At 41.9% G+C, this 21669-nt stretch overlaps 2 protein-coding genes across 3 annotated transcripts in view; both read right to left on the reverse strand.

Annotated features, from left to right (window-relative positions):
• The window catches only part of gabbr1b (gamma-aminobutyric acid (GABA) B receptor, 1b), a 35717-nt gene extending 21785 nt beyond the window's left edge, over positions 1–13932 (reverse strand). The window contains exons 1-8 of one of the 2 annotated variants that reach the window (XM_058619250.1): positions 13630–13932; positions 12681–13076; positions 7612–7746; positions 6831–7001; positions 5805–5906; positions 4560–4625; positions 3111–3302; positions 153–398 (exon numbers count right to left, since the gene is read on the reverse strand). In XM_058619250.1, coding sequence (XP_058475233.1) covers positions 153–398; positions 3111–3302; positions 4560–4625; positions 5805–5906; positions 6831–7001; positions 7612–7746; positions 12681–12926 — 1158 coding nt within the window. In that variant the 5' untranslated portion in view covers positions 12927–13076; positions 13630–13932. Of the gene's footprint in view, positions 1–152; positions 399–3110; positions 3303–4559; positions 4626–5804; positions 5907–6830; positions 7002–7611; positions 7747–12680 lie in introns of both variants that reach the window. The other variant, XM_058619251.1, reaches the window with a different exon arrangement.
• A 2029-nt stretch (positions 13933–15961) lies between these two features.
• Positions 15962–21417, reverse strand: sh3bp5lb (SH3-binding domain protein 5-like, b). The gene is made up of 6 exons (XM_058618292.1): positions 20973–21417; positions 20163–20225; positions 19660–19788; positions 19297–19458; positions 18110–18283; positions 15962–18036 (listed from the first exon to the last, which is right to left on the reverse strand). The coding sequence occupies exons 1-6, from the start codon at positions 21207–21209 to the stop codon at positions 17422–17424; spliced, it is 1380 nt and encodes a 459-aa protein (XP_058474275.1). The 5' UTR covers positions 21210–21417; the 3' UTR covers positions 15962–17421.
• Positions 21418–21669: the final 252 nt, after the last annotated feature.

A 21669-nucleotide genomic window follows, 5' to 3' on the forward strand; every position in this document is an offset into this window, starting at 1 on the left:
CTTCTAATATGTACCGTACTTTATCATCTATTTCCCCCCTAAATGAAAACATAACTGACCAAACTGACATCCTTGTCTATTGAAGAAGACTTGAAACTTAGCGAGTGAGACCTTCAGGGAAATGACTCCAGCACGGAATCCAAAGAACTCACCGAAACTCCTTCAAAGGAGCTGGTGTTCATCGCTTTGTAGATCTCTGCCGTGATGTCCCGGTTGTTGTAGTTGAAGTCTTCCAGTCTGTAGCCCTTGGCCCTCAGGGGCCCCACGGTCTTGTTGAGGGCCAACGCCAGAGCCCATACAGCGTCGTAGGCCAAAGGCGCCTCCTGGAAACCGCCCGTCTCTTCTGGGTTTTTCCCGCCGAGTTTAGACATGAGCTTGGTCAGGAACTCCTGAGAGGTCTGCGGACGAAGAAACACGACAGATTACACAAGGTCAGTCAAAAGAAGATTATTCTGTTGCTCTATCCTTTTTGAGATATCATAGACACCACTGTAGAAAGAGTTAGCTGTCACAAAATGATGTTTTCATTCATTTATGATCCCATGTATATTAAGAAATGTCATGTTTTTGTTTCCTTCATTTTACACACACAGAGTACTGTAGGTCCTTTTTCTATGTTGCAACGCCATGTTACTAAAATGATACTAAAATGTGACGTCGACAGACTGCCGGCCACTGATTGGTCAGAGAGTGTCGTCACAGGAAGAGTCATGAGCCCGACGTCCGACACAAGAATCAAACCGAACAATGCCGAAAAGTGACGTGTCATTCCTGCACGAGCCGGCTACAAGAGCTGGTTCTTTGATGCGAGCAAGAAGGGGTCAGACGCCAGTGCAGTGGTACAGACCAGGTCCACACAGAGTGACAGAGACGGGGCGATACAGATTTAAGTGCAAGCTTGTCCTACTGAAATGTGGCTGCATTTCAAAGATATTGGAGAGTGCAAAGCTCGGTGCAGGGTTAGGTGAGGTACTAATGGAAAACGGCGTGTCTGATACCAAACCGCGTAGAGTCGAGTCGAGCAGTGCTGGAACTGTACAGTGCCCATTTGTAAGCTTCCAGTTCAAAAACGTGAAATGTGAAGTGGCTGCAGAAACATGGCGATGGAAGATGGCAGCCTCTGTAAAGTGGGACTCTTGCCAAGAGTGCACATAAAAAGGCTAATTCTAAGGCTACGGAAACCAAAGATTTTTTTATTTTAAAAGAGATCCTGTGAGTACATGTGCTGCATAGTCAACAAATGCTCCTAAAGTTGCCCATAAATGTGTTAATTCTCTTGAGAATCTCATACTTAAACGTCCACACAGTTATCAAAGATAAGTTACCACCTGTTTTCTTTAACCTGCAAAAAAATAAAATAAACTCTGTTTGTTCTCATCACTTGTGTGCCTCTGATTACGTCTCAGCTGTGTGCTCTTCCTGTTGTGCTTGAAGGAGCAGACAGTTTCATTTAGCGGGGGGCAAATCACAGCCGGTGTGAGGCTTTTGTAAACCGCAGTGATTTCCAGCCCACTGTTGTTTCTTAATGACGTGAAACGCTTTGACCAAACATGAAAGGTCTCCGGCTCTGGGTTTTGGGTCACTTCTAAGCTGTTTGCTCTTTTTCCCAGCTGTGTGTTTGTCTGTCTCTCTCTCTCTCTGTCTCTCTCTGTCTCTCTCTGTCTCTCTCTCTCTCTCTCTCTCCCGCCTTGTCAGCTGCTGTGCAGGTTAAAAATAAACTCATGGATTCCACAATGTAGCACGGAATACTCACCTGCACACATGGATTTTCTATGTGCACAGGCAGCGTCATCGCTCAGAGAGGACGGAGGAATGGCAGATTAAAACCTACCTCTTCAGAATTGCTTAAAATATATGATTTTTTTATATTTATGTTGTAGCTTTGAGAACAAATAGGCACTTTGTAATGTGTGCATAATGTATTATTATTATTATCATCATTATTATTATTATTATTGTTATTAATAATAATAATAATAATAATAATAATGATGTATTATAAAAATATCAATAAAGGGGGGATTTATGGTTAGATCAGTTTAACCTTTTAACAACTAAGCCTCTAAATATTCGTCTGGACTTTTTTTTTTTTTTGCTTATTTTAACCATAAAAGCACCAGAAAATGTCCTGTGAGTTCAGTGCTTTTGCACATTTTTTCAGAATAACGTTCAATATCTGGCAGTTATTTATCGTTTCAGCTTCTTAAATGTGAATATTGTCTTTGTTTCTTTGCTCCATAGAACAAAGAAATCATTCAAAACTGAATCATTTTGGTTTGTGGACAAAAACAAGACATTTGAGAACCTCATTTTCTCCAGGTTTGACAAACACAAACATTTTGCAGCGTTTTCTGACATTTTATGGACCAAACGATCACTCGATAGTTGCAGCTCTAATTAACTGCATGTTAAAATAGTGAGTTAACAATTTAAAATGAAGAAAAACAGAAGAAAAAACACTGTAGTTGTAAATGAACACCAGAGCAAAGTGCACTTGTGCAACCGGTGTTAAAGGGTTAAAAAAGGATGACATCCTTCCTCGTCTCGTGACAAATCATCCACCGCGTACGTCAATAACGCAGCGCCGTCACTTGGTGAAATGTAATTATACTGAGATTGCAGTCTCGATGATGGATGACAAAAGGAATTAGTGAAACTCTGACACATCAAAGTCGGTGTTTTGAGCTCAGATAAATCCTGAAAGTGGATTTAATACGGTATAATAATTCATTTAATGTGTTCAAGAGGTTTCTGAAAAATCTTTGTTGATTTGGCTCAACCTTTACAAAGTGCTAAATTAACTGCGATCGATGCAGTAACTTCCTTCCACTTTGTCTGAGAAAAGCAGAAAGCAAATGAAATGACTTCATTCATTGTAGTGAATGAACCTCCCCTGCCCCTGACATAACCGCAGTCCATTTACCATTCACTGGTGGAGCAATATTACTTTTTTCCAAGCGGAGAGAAAGAAGCTGTGTCAGACGCCCGATATTAAAAAACCGCAGACGGCGATTGAAAGGAAAAGTGTTTCACATTCACCGAAGCAAAGATCATCAACGCCTCGTTCAGATGTTGAAAACCTGACAAAGTGTTACAAATGGTCGCCTCACCAGGTTGGAGGCGCCGCGCACAGTCTCCGGGTTGAGCATGACGATCTCCGTGGTCACGTGGCCCTCGACGGCCTCCGTCATCTGCTCCACGGTGCAGTTGATGGACGGGTCCTTGATCTTGAACCAGTTGTCCGCGTACCAGCCAATGAGGAACCACACGTACTTCTTCCCAAACAACCTCTCCTTGTACACCTGCAGGAGGAGAATAGGCCAGAAATGTCACCGAGGTCCAAGGACAGCTACTCTAACGAGGAGATTCACAGTGTGACACAGATTTCTGTTTCATAGGTTTGAGGAAAAAGAGAAAAGATGACGTGTTTGGACGTTTTTTTTACGTGGTGACATCAACACTTTCTTCTCTTCGTGTTTTTAAATCTCTTTTAATGACACATTTGTTTTCATTAGCTTTTATTTGTGTTGTTTTACTCATTTTTTTCGAATTCTTAAACATGTTCTGTTTTTTTGCTCCATTTGACAAAGAACTCATTCAAACTGAATCATTTTGCATTATGGACAAAAATAAGACATTCAAGAAGGTTTGGGAAACAAAGATCAAGATTTTTCAAGGTTTTCTGACCTGTTGAAGGACCAAACAAGTACAGAGTAATCGAGAAAATAATCGACACATTAACCGATTGTGAAAATAATGGTTAGTTGCAGCCCTAGATTAGAATATTTACAGAGCTTCAAGTGGAGGCTGCTACGGGAATACAGATAATCCATGATAAACAGCTGATTCTGAACAAACTAGTGACACGCTCTCGCGTTCTGGTGCACGTTTGGTGTTTAAATGTAAATACAGAGGAAGTATAGAGGAAGTTGAGCTTCTACGGAATTAGATTTGTGTCAAACAAAAATGATCCACAAAATCAAAATACACAAACTGCAGATAAAAGATATCGATTTAATCTTTCAAAAATATTGTATTTTAGTTGTTTGAAAACACACTTTTTGTTGGCAGCGATCAGAGTTTTGATTGTTCCAACTCTTTTGCGTTTGCGCTCCCTGATTTGTTCTTTGCGCCGTGGTTTTTTGTTTGCGATTCTCAGCACGGGGGTGGGGCCTTAGGAAGCCGCCTGCCGATTGGCTACTGAAGTTAGTCACGTGCTTGTCCGTCTGGAACTCTTTCCCCCAAGTTTTCCCCGTCAACATGCGATAAGATAACTGTAAGTATCAAGCGTTTATAATCTGCCAAACGTTACATACTTACAGTTATTTTGTCGACGCACGGCAACACAAATATTCACACATATCTAATCCTTGCGGTCTTGATTTCACGCATAGTGTTTCAAATATGCAGCGAAACATACCAGGACAAAAAAGGTGAATGACCATATGAGGGAATCTACATGACTTTATTATTAAGAGGAGACACAGAAAACTAGGCTCTCTTTTATACTTAAAATTCAGGTCAGCCGTGAATAAATGTGAACAGGAAAAACATTTTACCTCACAAAAAACCTTCCTGGCTTCTGTCTCGTAGAAGAGGCCAACAATAATTCTGGCGTCTTGGCGCTGGAAAAGGAAAAGGAAGAAGAAGAAGAAGAAGAGATTCAGATATAAGTTAAAGGCCGTGCACAGCGTTACATTTCCTCCTCATTAGGCTACATTCATGGTGTTGCCATGGTTTCTTCTGCTGTGGCCAATTAATCTCACACACCAAAACTAGGCTGGTGTACAAAGCTAAGGTCATTATAATCTGTGTTTGCAGCAGGTGAGTTAAGACTCATACAGAATACTCTGTTTCACTTACGTTGACTATCTCTTGAAAGATGATATATGATATGAATCTGTGTTTACTGATATTTCATAATGAGGAGAGATTCCCCGTAATAAGACCCCGGGGGTTTTTCATGTGTGGGTTTTTGTTGTTGCTGTGTAAAATAAATAAATCTAAACTTGCATCCGGTCTCTGGGGAAATGTTAACTTGTGTATACGTGCTGTTCTACATCATCATCATCGTCGTATGAATTCGAGTGTGCAACGAGGAAACATATGGGAAATCAGTTGCTTTTGCCTGAAGGCGGCAAAGAAAAGAAAAAAGGCCCTTTGACTCTTTATTCTCTTATCATTATTATTATTATTAGTATTAGTACCAATCCCTAGATATAAAGTGGCCATGGGCGGCACATTTAATGCCCGTCATAAATTCAAATACAGGCAAAAATGGTTCAATGATTTCTTTCCATTAAAAGCAAATTAGAACAGAAGCAGTTTATCATTTGTTGTATTCTGTACAAATCAAACACAGGTTTCTCCTTTTGTGTGTTTAAATAAAGGCGTCTGAAAGTATTTGACAGAAAAATGTAATATCTAATATTACAATATAAACTTTTATTTAGCAGGTTCATGTTAGGAAGCTTCTCAAAGTTTATGACAGAGCGGCACCTTGTTAGACAATTTAAAGTCAGTGTCAGATTTCATGACCAGACCACGCCCCCTAACCACTCAGGGCTCAGCCCACTTCTTGGCATCTTCAAATCAAGCACTGGGCGGAGTTAACAGCAGATGATGAGGTTCAGGTTTGTACTACAGATTAACCTCTGATGCTGTAAATGCTGAGACAGCTGCCTACGCCGTGTCTTGTATAACGATGACTTGAATGTATTTTGGTTTTTTTTTTTTTTTACTTCCTGTCACATGTCTGAGAAGCAGGGAAGCGATGAAGGGAAACGGGGAGGATAACACGGCACCTTGAGATTCTTGACAGCCACAGCGGGATCTGTGAGGAAACTCTGACGAACGCTGATTTCTATCCCTGCCTCCTTCACCCTCTCCTCCAGATCATCCAGAGTCTGAAACACACACACACACACACACACACACACACAATATTTGAAGAGTAATATCTCGCAGCAGTGTAAGAGGGAGGTGAGTTGGTGGCTCAGAAAGACGATGTGTGGGTGTCGACAGCAACAAACAGATAAAACAGCTGCTTTTCACTTTTGCTGCAACAAAGAACAAAGGCGGCACGGAGAAGCTTAAAGCTGATATATGTGAGAATTTACTATATTTAGACATAACATGACCACGATGTGTTTATCGGAGATTACATTCAAATACAATAGTGCAGCCAGTATATTCACAATTAAATTCTTTGTATTTTGCAGGCAGAAAACTGTGTTTATTTATGTTTTGGTGAGGTTTTTCTAGTCTGTTGCGCCACCCACTGACCACCCACTCAATAACACAGCTAATAATAACACTTCAACACACGGTTTAACCAGCAGCGTGAGCAGAGAGCAGCTAGCTGCGAAACATATTAAAAGAGACCGAATCTTACAAAAAAGCCCCAGAACCTCGCTCAAAAATGTCTTGATCACAGGAGAAGAAAAAAGAGGGTCTGCGTTAACTCTCTTATGGCCTTCATGATAATGTTTATTATTAATGTTTGTACGTTAGCAAACATTAGCGTTAATAAAAACAAAAACTGGTGGCACAGTTATTTAGTATGTTGACATTAATATGCAAGAAAGAACTATTTGTGCTGCTATTGTAAACAGGACTCCTTGGAAGAAGAGAACTTGTATCTCAGTGGGACCTTCCTGGCTAAATAAAGGACAAATAAATAAAAATAAATAAAAAATATATATATAAATTTGTAGATGTCAAATCTGGCAACACTTTTCATCCATGCTCATGCAACATTTCAAAATTGAGATTGCCTGGGGCTGACATCTTTTTTTAAATGTTCTTAAAACAATAAATACACGACTCACTGAGGTGAACACTTCGGTCGTTTGCTGAATGGTGGCGATCTTGGTCCATTTCCACTTCTGGAAGAGCTGCACACGGGTGGGGTTATGCAGCGTGGCGGACGGATGAGTGCGGAAGAAGGTGGGAAAACGCTGACGGTTGGACAACGCCGGGGAACTGGAGCCGTACGACAACTGGAAAACAGAAAAACTGATTATTATCTATTAACTACTGCAATTTTCCGCCCCTTTGCAAACCTTCTTCCATTCAAACATCATTGTTTGTGCCGTCTGGTTGGCATGAGGGGACTCTTACTCACACTCGCTCTACAATTTACTTAGAATGTTGCAAGAAACAAAACAAAAAAACATCCAGTTAGCGACACACAGAGAGGTGAAGCACTGAAGCAGACAGACGGTGATTTAAGTGACCCGGGCACTGAGCAGAATAAACATCGCCTCCAACCTTGAGGTGGACGTTGGACAACAGCAGAGGACAATAACAGGCTCCGCTGCTGCGGATATTAATACTGAAAATGGTCTTCATGCATGAGCGGCTGCATGACTCACGATCACATCTGCAACCGTGAGTTTTACATTCACCTCGCCGCGTGACTGCGTGACCGTGAAATCTCACTAACAATGAGAAACAGTGAGAGCCTGAACTGCTGTCGTCTCAAAGGTAAAAACAAGTGCCACTGACATTTGAAGGTCTCTCCCCCCCCCGTAAACATGATGTTTTGTTATTTAAAAGCTCCACAAAAGAACTTCCCTCCAAACGCTTTGTGTTTCACAATATTCTTACCACAATCAGGTTCCACATGCGAGCAGCCTCGGCCACCAGCGTGGACACAGAGCTGCAGCCGGGCATCAGCACGATTTTAATGGGCTCCGTGTACAGAAGGTCATAGAGGAGCTTGGTGGCTTCACCTGGATCACACTGTGGGCACAAGAACACAAAAAACACAGGAGTGAAACAAACAAATCGTGCCCCCAGCATCGTTACAGCGCTAATGTGAATGATTCAATGTGAATAAAAACAGCGACAAACTCTCGGGTGCAGGGTTTCAAAATAAAAGGACACTTGAAGTGACACCTCGAATAGATTTGAATATCATTAAAGTTCCTCTCCAGTGAATAAAATAAAGCACTTAAGGCCGCGTCCAGAGGGAAACTATCTTTCTCTTTGCCATTTGCAAAAAGTTCCACCATAAAGACGGCGTCGTATCAGGAAATATCTCCGTCCACACGGAAGTAGGGAAGCAAAGGGGCGCAAAAATTTCACTGGAAATCTTTAATGGAAACTTTAGTTTGGGAATTTTGTAAATATTCCAAATTGGACACTGTCCACAGGAATTATGGGAAATTTAGGAATTTATGGGAATTATCAGGAATTGATAGGTCGAAATTTTCGGGGGGAATATATGATGTCATCGTTTTCCTAAAGTATTGTATTCGCTCTTTGAACTTTTCCCATTCTGGGAGGTGTTTTAAAAACGTCCCCTAAAACACTGTCTCCGTGTGTACGGGCCCTAAAGATCCTGAACAGCAAATTCAGCCTTTCTTGTCTTCACATAATTATATGTGTTAGAAAACAGTGGCTGAGAACATGTGTAAAAAAATGACAGCGTTAAAACTGAAAATAGGTTCTCTCGTCTTTTAGGTGTGTCTAAAAATACGATAATTCCTCATCAAACACGGTGTCGATAAAAACTCCTTTAACTGTCGTCTCCCTGTTCACTCGTGTGTCTCTGCAGCTGAGACGTCTCAATGTGTTTTACCTGGATGTAAAAAAAACACACAGAAAAAAGCTCTGACACTTTATCTGTACAATTCCTGAAGATGAGGAAATAATGAAGTAGAGGAGAGGAAGAACAGACAGGAGGAGCGGACTCCTGCTGTGAGGCTGCACGTGCTGCTGATAAAGAGGAAGAAGGAGAAAGAGTGTGGTGAAGAGACTGCTGTTAAACTAGCTCTGCTTATGTCGAATATGTCGTTAAACTGCCACCGAAAAGGTGAAAATTTCATATTCTTGACAATCACTGATGAGCCACGACGTGTGCGGGACTCTGTTCCTCCTCTTTGCGACTTTTTTAATCACTCAACACGTTTTCCTGTGGGGTGACAAAGTCAGAAGTGATATCTATTTCTGAATCACTTTACAGTTAACTTTAAAATGAACACATCCAAATTTGTCCAACTGGTGTGTGAAGGGAAACATTGCAAGACCTAATGTCTTGCAATGTTTTACAAGAAAAACAATACGGTAATGGTTTGGAACAGCAGACATCCAGCAACGTGTTCTTGTCCTGCTCGGTTTGTGGCATTTCGGCATTTTCGGTTTTCGGACGAAAGACTTTTGACAACGAAACAACACGACCAAAACAGGATGTTGTGATGACGCATACAAAAACTGTGGCCAGTGTGCGCCTGTCTATTCCCGCTTAGATTCTGTCCAAGAGCAGCCAAGTCAAACTTGGCTGCGTACAGCGCAGATTATGAACTCCCCATGACATTCCTTTGAGCAGCTAACTAAAGAGATTGGCTCATCTGATGCATCTGTGGCAGAAACAGCGGTCGCAGGGAGTTAGGTCAGCTGACCGTTTGTTGTGGGTGAACCCGGTCTAGCTAGCTCCATACATACTCTGCTTTCCCCCCCAAGTTAAAGGGTGCCAAAAAATGGAACGGTTGGGGCTGGTTGTTTTAGTACTATTACTCATGGAATCATAAACAAAGTACGTACCGTTCCATTCAGAACCACTTGGTGGAAACACGGCTTATGACGATGACGATACCGCATACAACCACACTCTGACAACCTGAACTATCCCTTTAACTGCATTTTTAGTTGTGTTCATAGTGAGTTTAACATACAACCCAGTCATGTTGTTTTTATATATTTATTTTACATTATCTTCACCCTCTTATGACCATCATGATATCGCCTGGAAATGTTCAGTGAGTGACTTCTGCTCTTTTTTCCAAGATCACTTTCAGTTCTTCAACCGTTTAGGTAACTGCGGTATTGAGAAGCGTATTTAGACGTGCTGGTGAATCTCGTCTGTGATCGGATGGTCATTTCGCAGGAAGTCATGAGGGTTACACTGATGACGAGTGTCTGGACGCAAAGCTCTGTTTCTCTGCTTTCCAGTATCCATCCATCCATCCATCTTCTACCGCTATATCCTCCACATGAGGGTCACTGGAGGCTCTAAACTGTTTCTCTTCAGAGCTTCAAGAAGCTTCATCCACCATCAAAAGCTCCCAATCACATTCCATCGTCTATCGCGTGTGAGGTCATACATTCCCCATCAAAGGCATTTGATGACATCATGGAGACACATCTGTGTCAGGTGACAATCCCTGTCACTATAAAGGCATGGCGCCTCCACTTTGAGACACAAGCTGTTCACATGACACGGATACGTCTCTTTTCTGGGACAAAACGGACAGGACAGCGGCGGGCAAAGAGTCCGTGGAGTCAATGGTGGACGTCTCTTTCTCCAGAAAGTCGTGAGGAACACGTGCACATGTTCCTCGTCCTGACGATCCACCGCGTCTTCAAGAACACCGGCTTACTGGCGCTGCTCGACGACCTCTCTGCGGCAACACACGTGAAACGTCTGCTGGATCTGACGTTTCCGAAGCTCACTCTCGACGACACGTGCGGTCCGCCGCTCGCTTCGTACAAGATGGTCGCAAAGGGCGTCGCGAGAGAACTCAAGGAGACGTTTGACAAGAACGTGAGATGTATGCTGCTTCTGCCAGACCCGGGTATTAGGTGTTTTGTTGCTCACTGCATTCAGAAACACGCCAACATCGCAATGGCGCAGAAGGAAAATATTTCCAGCTCCGGGTTCTTCAGTTTATCCTCAACACCATGAAACATGGACCAAGCTTTTAACCCACATGCGTACGTCTCATTACTGTACCTCCTAGACTGTAAAACTATGGACTGGCGATCTGTCGAGGGTGTGACCCCCAGCATGTGACAATTCACCAGCGCGTCACACATTTGTGACGTCAGCTTCTTCATACCATAATCACCTAAAAGGTTGAAGAACTACCAGATATTGAAAGGGAAAGTTATCTTTGGGAAAAAGGGGCAGAAGCACTCTACTCTACTCTACTACAGCCATAAAATCAGAATAAATCCAGGCGGCCTGATAATCATGGTCATAAGAGAGAGAGGGGGTTAAGAGTCAGGATAAGACGTGAGCAGATATTAAACACGGGGTCTTTAAAGCGAGTGATGTATGTATTGACCCAGGTTCATTCACGTGTACATGCTACATGTAAGCACACACACACACACACACAGAGCTGAGGCAGAGTCAGCTGCCAGAGATGAGGTGAGGCACGTATCAAGGTCACCTCAACGCTAGTCCTGACAGGCTTGTGCGGTGAGGCGCGCACACACACACACACACACACACACACAGCAGCATTAATGGTAAACTAGACTATTCCTAGTCCTAATTAACCACTCAAAGCTTTTAAAACTACATTGTTGACGTCCATATAAAAAAACATACACACAGTACAGTGTCAAAGGTCAAGTGGCGACCAGTTGTGACGCCACTCATGAGATTGGAACTCCCATTTTGAATCCTCAAGAATTGAAATTGTGTCCGACATTTTGCAAACTAATGTCCACAGGAAAATGTTTATTGACTTTAGGGCTGAAACAATTACTCGATTATAAGTCGAAGACTTAATAAATCGTCGACTATTTTGATAATCAATGAAAACAATCGAGGAATTGAAAACGAGTCTTCTGATTACTCAGCTTCTTAAAATGTGAATATTTTCTGGATCTTTGCTCCGTATAACAAAGAAATCATTAAAACTGAATCCTTTTAGGTTTTTGGACAAAAACAAAGACATTTGAGGACAAAACATCATCCTTTCCAGGTTTGAGAAACACTGATCAACATTTTCTGACATTTCCTGGACCAACCGATTATTCGATTAATCGAGAAAATAATCAAATTGACTAATAAATCAAGTACGTTCACTTTCCCAAAAGACTTAGAGTTATTTTTTTCTACCGGGAAGAGTCACCGATCAGTATATTTTCCTTTTTCTTTCAGGCTTCAGGAAGACCAGGGATTAGAACGGAACGACTTTGAATAAAATAGATCATTTTGACAGGATATCAGAGGAAATCATATTATTATAATTTTCATTCCAAAAACATATTTAAAAGCACAACTGTGTGTGATATCTGTGCAGATCTGTGTGAAACAAAGACATTCTCTTCAGTTTTTCACTGAAAATTGCAGTATCGCAACCAGGGATCACACAAATAAATGCAAATCCAATCGCAAATTGCAACATAACCGTTTGATTTTATCCCGTAATAAAATCCAACGGAAACCTGCTGTTTCTTATCTTTTCTGTCACAGAAAAGCCTTAATAATGATTATATCTCATCAACGAAGGTGGCTTTTAACTAATGAGTCGGCAGTTCGCTGAGCTTTTATATGCTTACACATTCATAAAGGACTAATACAGCTAAGACTGTGTATTAATATGGGAGGAGGCGTCTGAAGAGACTTTGTGGGGTCCTTGGCTTGCAGAATTAAGGCCTTTTTAGGGGCTTTTCTAACCACGCTGTCACATGAGCTGTGTATTCTCGGGGGGGCCTCAGGCTACAAAACATATTTATTCCTCTAATTCATGCAGTCGTGCATGCAAATGAGGGCAAAATACACTTTGCATTCATGTGTTTGAGAGGTGAATTCCTGCTCGACTGCACCACTTTTCACCTCCACGTCCACGTCCACATATACTGACTGTGTGTGATGTGAAGTTGGCCCTGCAGTGAAAGGTGTGAACGTGTGAATGATGCACACACACACGTATACTCACCCTACTGTCGTAGTGTATCAGCTCCAGCTCGTAGCCCGGCAGGATGTCGGCCCGCTCATTCACCAGCCTGAGGGCCATCTGGGCAGCGGGGAGGCAGGCTTGTCCCCCGGGCCAGCCTCCGCTCATTGGGAACAGGGCTCCGATGTAGAGCTTCTTCTTGCCCAGAGCGGGGACGCAGCAGCAGGAGAGGAGGAGGAGGAGGAGGATGGAGAGGGTGATGAGGGTCAGAGAGAAGCGCCGAGACATAGCTGGTGAATGTTGATGTCCCAGGAGAGACAGAGAGAGACTGGTGTTGTGCTGTTTTTCCCCCTCTGGTGCTGTTCAGCCGTGAGTCTGCAGGACGCTCTTTGCACAGGTCAACGAGAAATCAATTCCCATCAGACCTTTGGAACTGGACTGCAACCAAGAGTTACTGTCATTTTTGAGTTAATGAATCACTTTATTCACCTGATTAATCAACAAGCTGTATGGGTCATAAGATGTCAGTTTTCAAGTGTTATTTACCTGGATCTCAAAAACAATGACATCCTTGTGTATTTAAACCAAATATAATCTGTTTTTCTGGTTTCTTTGTCCCTCTATAGGCTGGAGACAGCTCACATTTACTTTTTGTAACTCACATTGGTTAACTGACCATAAAATAGCAATTAATTCAGTAATTATTGATGCTCCACTAGCTGCTGCAACAATATTTAAGGAAAGCAATTTAGTTTCCTGCAAAAATTAACTGGAAGTTAATGACATGTGCCTTATTCTCCACATCAGAGAAAGTCATGCAACAGTCCCATCATAAATATAAATATAAATCATTTATAAATCATATGGGAGCAGAGTGGAGTTAGTAAATGGAGACTGCTTGTGAAATTATTGGCTTCTAATGTGAAACTAGACGAGCAGATAATCCAGCCTGAGGCCGTTTCAGCAGCAGGTCTGACCGTAAAACACACACCGCGTCCATGAAATATTCACGTCCCCCACGCTGAGCTCACGAGGAGACCCGCGGAGAGCCCGACTCTGTCCGGATCCACCTGTCGTCTCTCTGTCCTTCATCCGTCCCGTTCCTCCGACTCTGTCCGCTCTCCGCTCCGCACGCGCCGTTCACGCACATGTTTGTTTGGCCAGAACAAATAATAAAAAAAAGAAACCAGATAAATGTCTCCTTGTGGTCCACGCAGTGACGAGGAGGAAAAAAACCACAAAACACAACAAGGTCGACTCCACCACGATGGGAGATGGAGAAGGAGGAGAATTCGCTGCAGGAATGTGTCTCGCTCCTCCGTGGGGAAGAGAAGGAATGACGGAGGCGGTGTTGTGTGTTCACACAGACCTGACACTGTGGTGGGCTGCAGCAGAGGAGGAGGAGGAGGAGAGAAGAAGAGCAGGAGGAGGAGGAGGAGGCATGTTCAGTGCATAGGCGGACTTAACGTGTGGCAAAGGTAGGGGGCCCCAAAGCTGCCAATGAAGGGCCCCGTGAAACGTTAAAACATGATATTCATGTTGAGAAATGTAGATTAATGTGTCATATTAGCACAAACCATAAAAAATGTTGGGATACTATACACATTTTTTTATATATCTTATGTTTTTATTTGTATTGTCTAATTGTATTATATTCTATTTAAATGCACCAAAACAACAAGTCAAATTCCTTGTATGTGCAGATGTACTTGGAAATAAAAAAACTGATTCTGAAAACCATTATGCTGCTTTTCGACTACGTGGTCCCTTTGATTTCTTTAAGGGGCCATATGTGCACATTTTATGCGCTTTTCCTTCTGCGTTGTTCAGGTTTTTTTTGGATAATTTTGTCTGTGTTCTTGCATATGGCATATCTATTTATTTGCTTTTTTGTTTGGTTTCCTTTTTATCTGTTTTTTTGTTTTTACTTACTTGTTATTATTCCTATGTTAAGTGTATTAAAGGTTTTTCATTTTTAAGAAATATTGAAAATAATTTGTATTTTCTGTGTAGTTTTGTTTTTCCATCTAAAAATATGAGGGCATCATGACAAAAACCTGGCATTTAAAGGGTTAAAATCTTTTTCAAAATGAGTATTTAATACAAATAATTAGGTCAGGTAAAAAAAACAAAAAACTCAATGGAAGTTGATATATAATAAGAGTAATATATAATAATATGATATTTTTATAGCTTGCTTTTAAAAGGGACATTTTTTGTGCTTAGTGCTTCAAGTGTGAGTATTATTAGAACTAAGGGTTAAAGGTGCTGTATGTAATACATGTATTACCTGTCATTAGAGATTGAGCAATGTTAAATCCAATAACAATGGCACCGCGGCCAGCACGGACACACTTAAGGACCCACTTCTGATATTCGTTCCCTCCGCGTATCTGTGAACGGAGACCAGATTAGGAAATATTCCTTCACTTCCCGTACAGCCACGAGAAACGCACACAAGTGCACAAAAAGTCAGTACGTTAACATGCAGTTTAATCCAGCTAAGGCCTTAGTCTAACTAAGACAGACAATCAGACAACTCTGATTTGACTCCAACCAGAGAATCAGGCGCCAGATAAAAGATGTTTTTTGAATAAGTTTTTATTTAGCTTGGGAGTAAGTGTATGAATATACAGTATGTATAGTATGTGTGTAGATGAACAAATATAGAATGATAACTACATTACAATGAGTTTGAAAGCTCCATGACGAATAATTATTATTTTCACAGGGCTTCAAATTGCAAAGGGCTCCATGAAACACCTCATAATTATATGGTGGAGAGAGTTTTCTGTATGTTTTATCAATGTGTGGGTGTGATTACAAACCATAGTATTGTACCAGCGTGATTCTCAAACTCTAAATCACAGTGGACGTGACTCAGGTTATAGAATCAGACTGTTTATTTAACATAGGGAGAGTGTGTTGTCTGTGGATGAACAGAAATAATAAATTACTTACTTGCTTAATGCAGCGTAACAAATAAACCCTGCAAATCACAGTCTTATTCAGCCGTGACATCGTCAAACAACCGCATACAGTAAATCATGTTTGGCAGCAGGTTCACTTAAACGACAACACTGAGCAGAAAACAGCTGAGTCATGGCGGACAATTAGCTTATTCACCACCGTGTCAATGAACACCACACAACAACAGCTAAAGTCAGTGAATTCAAGCGATGAACACACACACACAGTGTAATAACTAAAGAGAGAAATGTGCCTGTCCACTGAGTTATTACTTATTCTGTCCAACAGGAGGCACTGCTGGGCTTTTCTAACAATTATATCAAAACTGTGGGTGGAGGAAAGAAAAAAGGAAAAAAATAGAGGACAATAAGGAGTTAAGACGACAAACTATTCATTGTTAAAATATTACGTCTCCCAACTTTGACGTCTTGACTTCAGCGTCGATCTTTTCAGTTAAGTTACATAAGACGCTTGCTATTTAGGTAGTAAAATAAATTAATCTTATTTATCATCTATGCACAAATGAAATAATCATCATCAGTGCAAAGTTTTCCTGAATTATTTAGATTTTGCGTGCACTCAATAAGCTTTTCTCCTCAGCACAAATGTTTACCTTGTACACATGCTATAAAAATGCATGCGTCTCTTTACGTCATCCCTTCTCTAAACTCTTGGATCATATTTGGTCTTTTACCGCCAGTACAATTTCTTCATATACATCCATTAGAAGACCTATCTGAGGAAATGTTGTCTTTTTGAGGGAATTATTGCAGAACACCGCATTAGTTTTAGGTTCTACAAACATCAACTGAGTACAACTGAGGCCAGAATCTTCAGTCTCTTGAATCTATTCATATTATTTTAGGTATAAAAATGCATTTTTATATCACTTGAGTTTATTTAAATAACAGATTTGACTTGCTTGACCTTCAGAGACATGGTAAACATTGCTAAAATGTATCAAGTTACAACATAAGAAGCATAAGGAGCAACAAGGTTTCTAGTTTCTGCAAAAAAAAAAGAAGGTAAATTAGTCTTTGCAGTTTTCCTCAAAAGTGCTATTGGAAAAATAAAACAAAAAAATCAGTCTCAATCAGCCTCTCCACTATTTTCTATCTACTTACTCAGGATCTCACTCTTTGATCCCTCAAACATTGACACTGAACGCGTCACAAACAGCCGACGTGAGGAGATGCCAGTTTAGCCAGAATCACAGCAGGTGACGCAAATCCAGCAAATACCACAACGTGAAGATGTGCGCCACGCGTGCCGTCATGTTAGTGACTTGAAGTTATTTCGGATATCATGGACAGTTGCTGTTTGAGGAAGGAAGCCGAGCTGGACACAAATGAAGGAACTGGTCTGTCCTACGGTAACCTCTGAAAATATGAGTGCGTCCACTTGATTCAAGCAGTCGGAATTTGAACTTCTGTGTTGAAGCCACCAGAATCACAATTTGGCTGGCTTAACAACGGACGTTCAGAAGCAACACCTGGCTCCTATTTGACGATACCACTTTGTCATCTATTCTCCTCTAAAATGGGAACATAATTTACAAAACGGACACCCTGTGCAACTGAATAACACCAAAACTTCGCAAGTGAGACCATTAAGTCCTCAGAAAAAATGTAGGGTAGTAGAGTAGAGATGTGGTGTATGGCTATTGCACTGTTATGAGTTGGTTGTTTAGGTCGTGTGTTTACGATAAAACAACAAAAAAAGATCCAACGATGTGATTCATGCAAGTAACTTGACGTGAAGAATGACTGTGTGCTCGCTCTGAACACAAACGTACTCATCATCGTTTCAACAATCATAGACTGACACTTCTCTGGTGCTGCTTCACAAAGCTCTCCTGGTTCTTTTTAGTGAACTGATCCCTTTTCTCTTGCTGGACCTTCTCCTGCTGCAGCCCCACGGTCACCGTCGCCACCTCCCTGCTGACCGGCGTCGTGTGAGGCTTTTTAATGTGCCTCCAGTCTTCACACAGCATGCTCCCAGCGTCACTCAGTTCACACAGATGCTCCACCGAGTCACACTTCTCCAGGTCAGACGCGATGGTCTGCAGGCTGATGACGGACATGCGGTCTGAGCCGGTGTCCAGCTGCTCCCTCTGACCCCAGCCACTCTCTCTGTGCCTCTCCACCCACAGCCGAGTTTTCTCATTGTCCACCCAGTCCGTCTCTATCCCGCCAACTGGCATACAACTACTGACGTTAACTCCGCTGGTGCTTCTGATCTCGGCCTCAGCGCCGACAGGGGAGCTCCGCCCCCCACAGACTGCAGGATGTGCCCTGCTAGCCCTGAGTTGCCCCCTCCTCGCATGGATCTGCTCACTGATCTGCTCCAGGTTGCGCAGGGCAACAGAATAACGCGTCTTCACTTTGGCCACTTGTTCCTCCAGCTGTATAACTTTAGCCTTGTGTTCCTGAAAAGAAAAGCAACTTATTGTATATCTACGGTTACAGATTTAACGTAAGTTAACATTTTTGGATACACACCTCCAAAATGTGATTGAACTGAGCCTTGAGCTCAAAGTACGGCTTGGACTTGACGATGAACTTCTTGAGGGATTTCTGGAGGGTCTGAACCCGAGCCTCCGCCTGCTGACAGAGCTGTGTGACGCGCTGGTGTTCCCGCTCACTGTGGAGACGCTCCTCCTCCGCCTCGTTCACCTGAGCAGCACAGGACACATGACGTCACGATGATGTCACAAACCACACATTATCTTCTGACTTTACGGTACAAAACAACTGGCAGTGAAATGCCTGTTTTGTTCATTAAACTTTTATCTTAAAAGTTAATCACAACATGTTGTCATTACCAGGTAACTTCACTTGCCCAACTTCCTGTTTATGAACCAAAAAACCCCCAGAACTATAACAAATAACCACTGACACCTTGTGGTATGAAGTGGAACTCCACCAAATCATCACAATACCCCCAAGACTTCATGAAAACGGACCCTATTTTCATCTTTAGACCTGCTCAAGCCTCTTGACAGGTCACACTGTCCACACTGATTTTGTCGATCTAACTGCAAAGCACACAGCCGTTTCTGTGGAGCAGCAAGACCAGAAACAGATGACTCAACCTAAAACACACTCTGCCTGCTTCAGTCCACAGAAGCTTAGGAATATGTTTGCCACTTATGTTTGTCATGAGACAGCGTTTCGTGAAAGTTTTGCCAGCCTTGCACTTCCAAAGTTCAAAGGGAAATTCCTCTGGGCAGACACAGCAGCTGCTGAGGTAAACCGTAAACAAATGATTTCAAACGCCAAAGTTACAAGACCACATTTAGACTCACTGATAAAGACAGCAGTTGATCGACAACCCTGTCGATCTGTATAAAATCGCAGAAGTGAACAGTTTACAAAAGGCTAACTGCTAGGAAAAGATGCAAAAGTGATCTTAAACTACGGGAGACTTAAGCGGGTGAAGAATTCACTGGATGAGCCTTTTGTTAAAGTGACTAAAAAGTAAATTTTTCCCCTTCTGTGCCTGCTGGCAGCCATGTTATCAGTGACAGCAGGTGTCCTGGTCCCAGGCTGGTTCATGGAAACTGCGGCATGCTCGGCAACATGTATGCTGAAGATGGTGTTTACAATGTCAATACCTTCCACAACCACATACTTTTCTCTTCATTTAATGAAACCCATAGAGTCCAGGGGAAAGCTTGATTGTGTACCTTGGCTGTGGCGTGGTTCAGCATCTCCTGCCATGTTGAGTCCATGGTGTTCCTGTCGGCCAGGAGGCCCTGCTCTGCCACATACACCATCTCTCTGGCAGCAGAGTGCATGGACACGGCTCTCTCATATCTCAGAGCGGCCTTCTGTGTCTCCTGCTGGGCCTGAGGAACACACAGCAGCAACACTTATGGACGCTTTGTCCACTGCATGGTCCTGTCATCTGATCAACGCAAGGTTTCCCTTAACTTTATTAAGAAGTATAGTAATTCATCCATCAGTGGCAGTTCCAAAAGTATTATGCTGACTGCATGAGCCTATACAGCCATGTAAGAGTAAACCTGTCACTATAACACCTATAGCACCTCTTTGGCGAGTCTCCTGGCTTCGTAGTACGGCCTGGCCTTCTCAATGCACGCGCCGAGCTGAGAGCCTTGAGTGTTGAGTTTCCTGGCAGAGTCAGTCAGAATCCTCCTGTAGCTGGACCTGGCATCCTGAAAAGTGAGCAAGACACAATGAAATTAAACTCTTACTTTGCCAGTTAACAGAAAAACAATAATGTTAAGACTCATTTTGAGGTATAGGTGAAACAAAATACGTAAAAAAAAACCCTGATAAACAAATGTCTGTCACGTTCAAATTACTGTCAGATGAGTTTACACGTCTCTCTCTCTCTCTCCCTCCCTCCCTCTTTTTCTTGTCTTCTTGTCACTGGTGACGCTGTACACAGAGCGACAGATTTCATTGAGGATGCAGTACATGTGTGTCAACTAATGTTACACGAGTCCTACTTGCTACAGATGTGGAGAGACGAAGAAGGGCGGGGGGGGGACAGATAATAACTGTGACACCAATAGGTTTTTCTCACATCCAGCTGCAGCTCCAGTTTGTTGATCTCGTCACTGGCCTGGTTAAGGTGCTCCAGCTCCTCCTGGAAAACACACACAGGGGTGGGAATCACAGGATAACCCCACGATACGACACGCGACACATGGTATACAACGATTCTGTGACAATCGATATATTATCAGACAATCATATAGCGATACATCAGGATATCTGTCTTATCAAAGAAAACAAAACGTTTACAATGTCAAAAGTTAAAAGTGCAGGATTTCTCACATTTATACACAACATTCACTGATACATTATGTGTTTACATATCTTATTTTGTCAGCACTTTAATTGGTAAAGGTTTGCCTTTAATTAAAAACAATTCATGTAGGTTTTGGGACAAGAAAGAACCTTGACCTTATTAAAAAAAGAACTAACTTTTACTCTGAATACATTTTAAAAAAGCTACTTTTTTAACTTTAACTTGAGTACATTTTAGAACAGTACTTTTACTTGTACTTACGTAATTTATTTTATCAGAATAGTAGCACTTTTACTTTAGAATATATCAGTACCTGTGGTCATACATACTATAATTTTTAATAGTGTAAATATATTATTTCCTGTATTTTGTGGTTGTATTCTAATAAATACATTGAGAAATAGTTGTATATGTTATGTAAGGCATTGACGAAACAGCAAAACTAACGCTACTCTGAATTATTATTACTGTATTTGTAAATGTTAAGGACGATTTAGCACAATAAACAACAATGGCTGCCTCGACACTTGTTAAGCTAATTCTGCTCAAATTAATAATAACAACAACAGTGTGGAAACATACCTGTATTCTTGGGTCCAGTTCCTCCTCGTACATGGCAGCATCTTCTCCCTCCGTTTTCCCCGGCTCCGGTTTCTCAGCATCAGCATCTTCCTCCTCCTTCTTCTCTGCTCCTCTCCGCCTTAACACGACGCCGCCGCCGCTCACTGTGCCCCCCGTCGCCTCCTTCCCCGGGGTCTCTTCCCGGACACTGCTCACTTGAGGGCTCCCCTCGCCGTCACGCGAGTATCGAGGATCCATTTGCGGCCTGTCGGGATTTATTTGAATTTCATTTTAAAAAATAAAAATTGCCAACGGTGAAAATGTAAACGGGTGGCGTTTCTTCATTGTCATGGACAATAAGCTTTTTGCGGCTAAAGCTCAGAGGCGGTTCGGTTTAAAATAATTAAACGTTATTTTTTTAAAAAGCTCCGATAAGTGTGTGAACATTTCTCTGACCGGTGCCGAGTTCTGCTGTCACTGCGGTGACGCACACACGTCCTCCACACCGGAAACTATACCAACATAATATAAAAACGACAACAACAAATCTTTATCTAAGAACTATATTATTTATACAAAGAAAATTACCGCATTCATTTTACTGAGCAGTTATTAATTATTTTGAATGGTTAACTTCACATACACAAACTTATCAAAACATGTCCTGAGCTAATTTAAAGAACATATCAAACACTTATTGACACCAAAAAGAGAAACA

Source organism: Solea solea, chromosome 20 (genome assembly GCF_958295425.1).
Source record: "Solea solea chromosome 20, fSolSol10.1, whole genome shotgun sequence".
Taxonomy (NCBI): domain Eukaryota; kingdom Metazoa; phylum Chordata; class Actinopteri; order Pleuronectiformes; family Soleidae; genus Solea; species Solea solea.

Coding starts and splice junctions, on each gene's coding strand:
- sh3bp5lb (XM_058618292.1), bottom strand. CDS start 21,209: ATGGATCCTCGATACTCGCGTGACGGCGAGGGGAGCCCTCAAGTGAGC. Junction 19,789..20,162: donor AACTGGAGCTGCAGCTGGAT/GTGAGAAAAACC, acceptor CTCACTTTTCAG/GATGCCAGGTCCAGCTACAG. Junction 18,284..19,296: donor TGAACCACGCCACAGCCAAG/GTACACAATCAA, acceptor TGTGCTGCTCAG/GTGAACGAGGCGGAGGAGGA.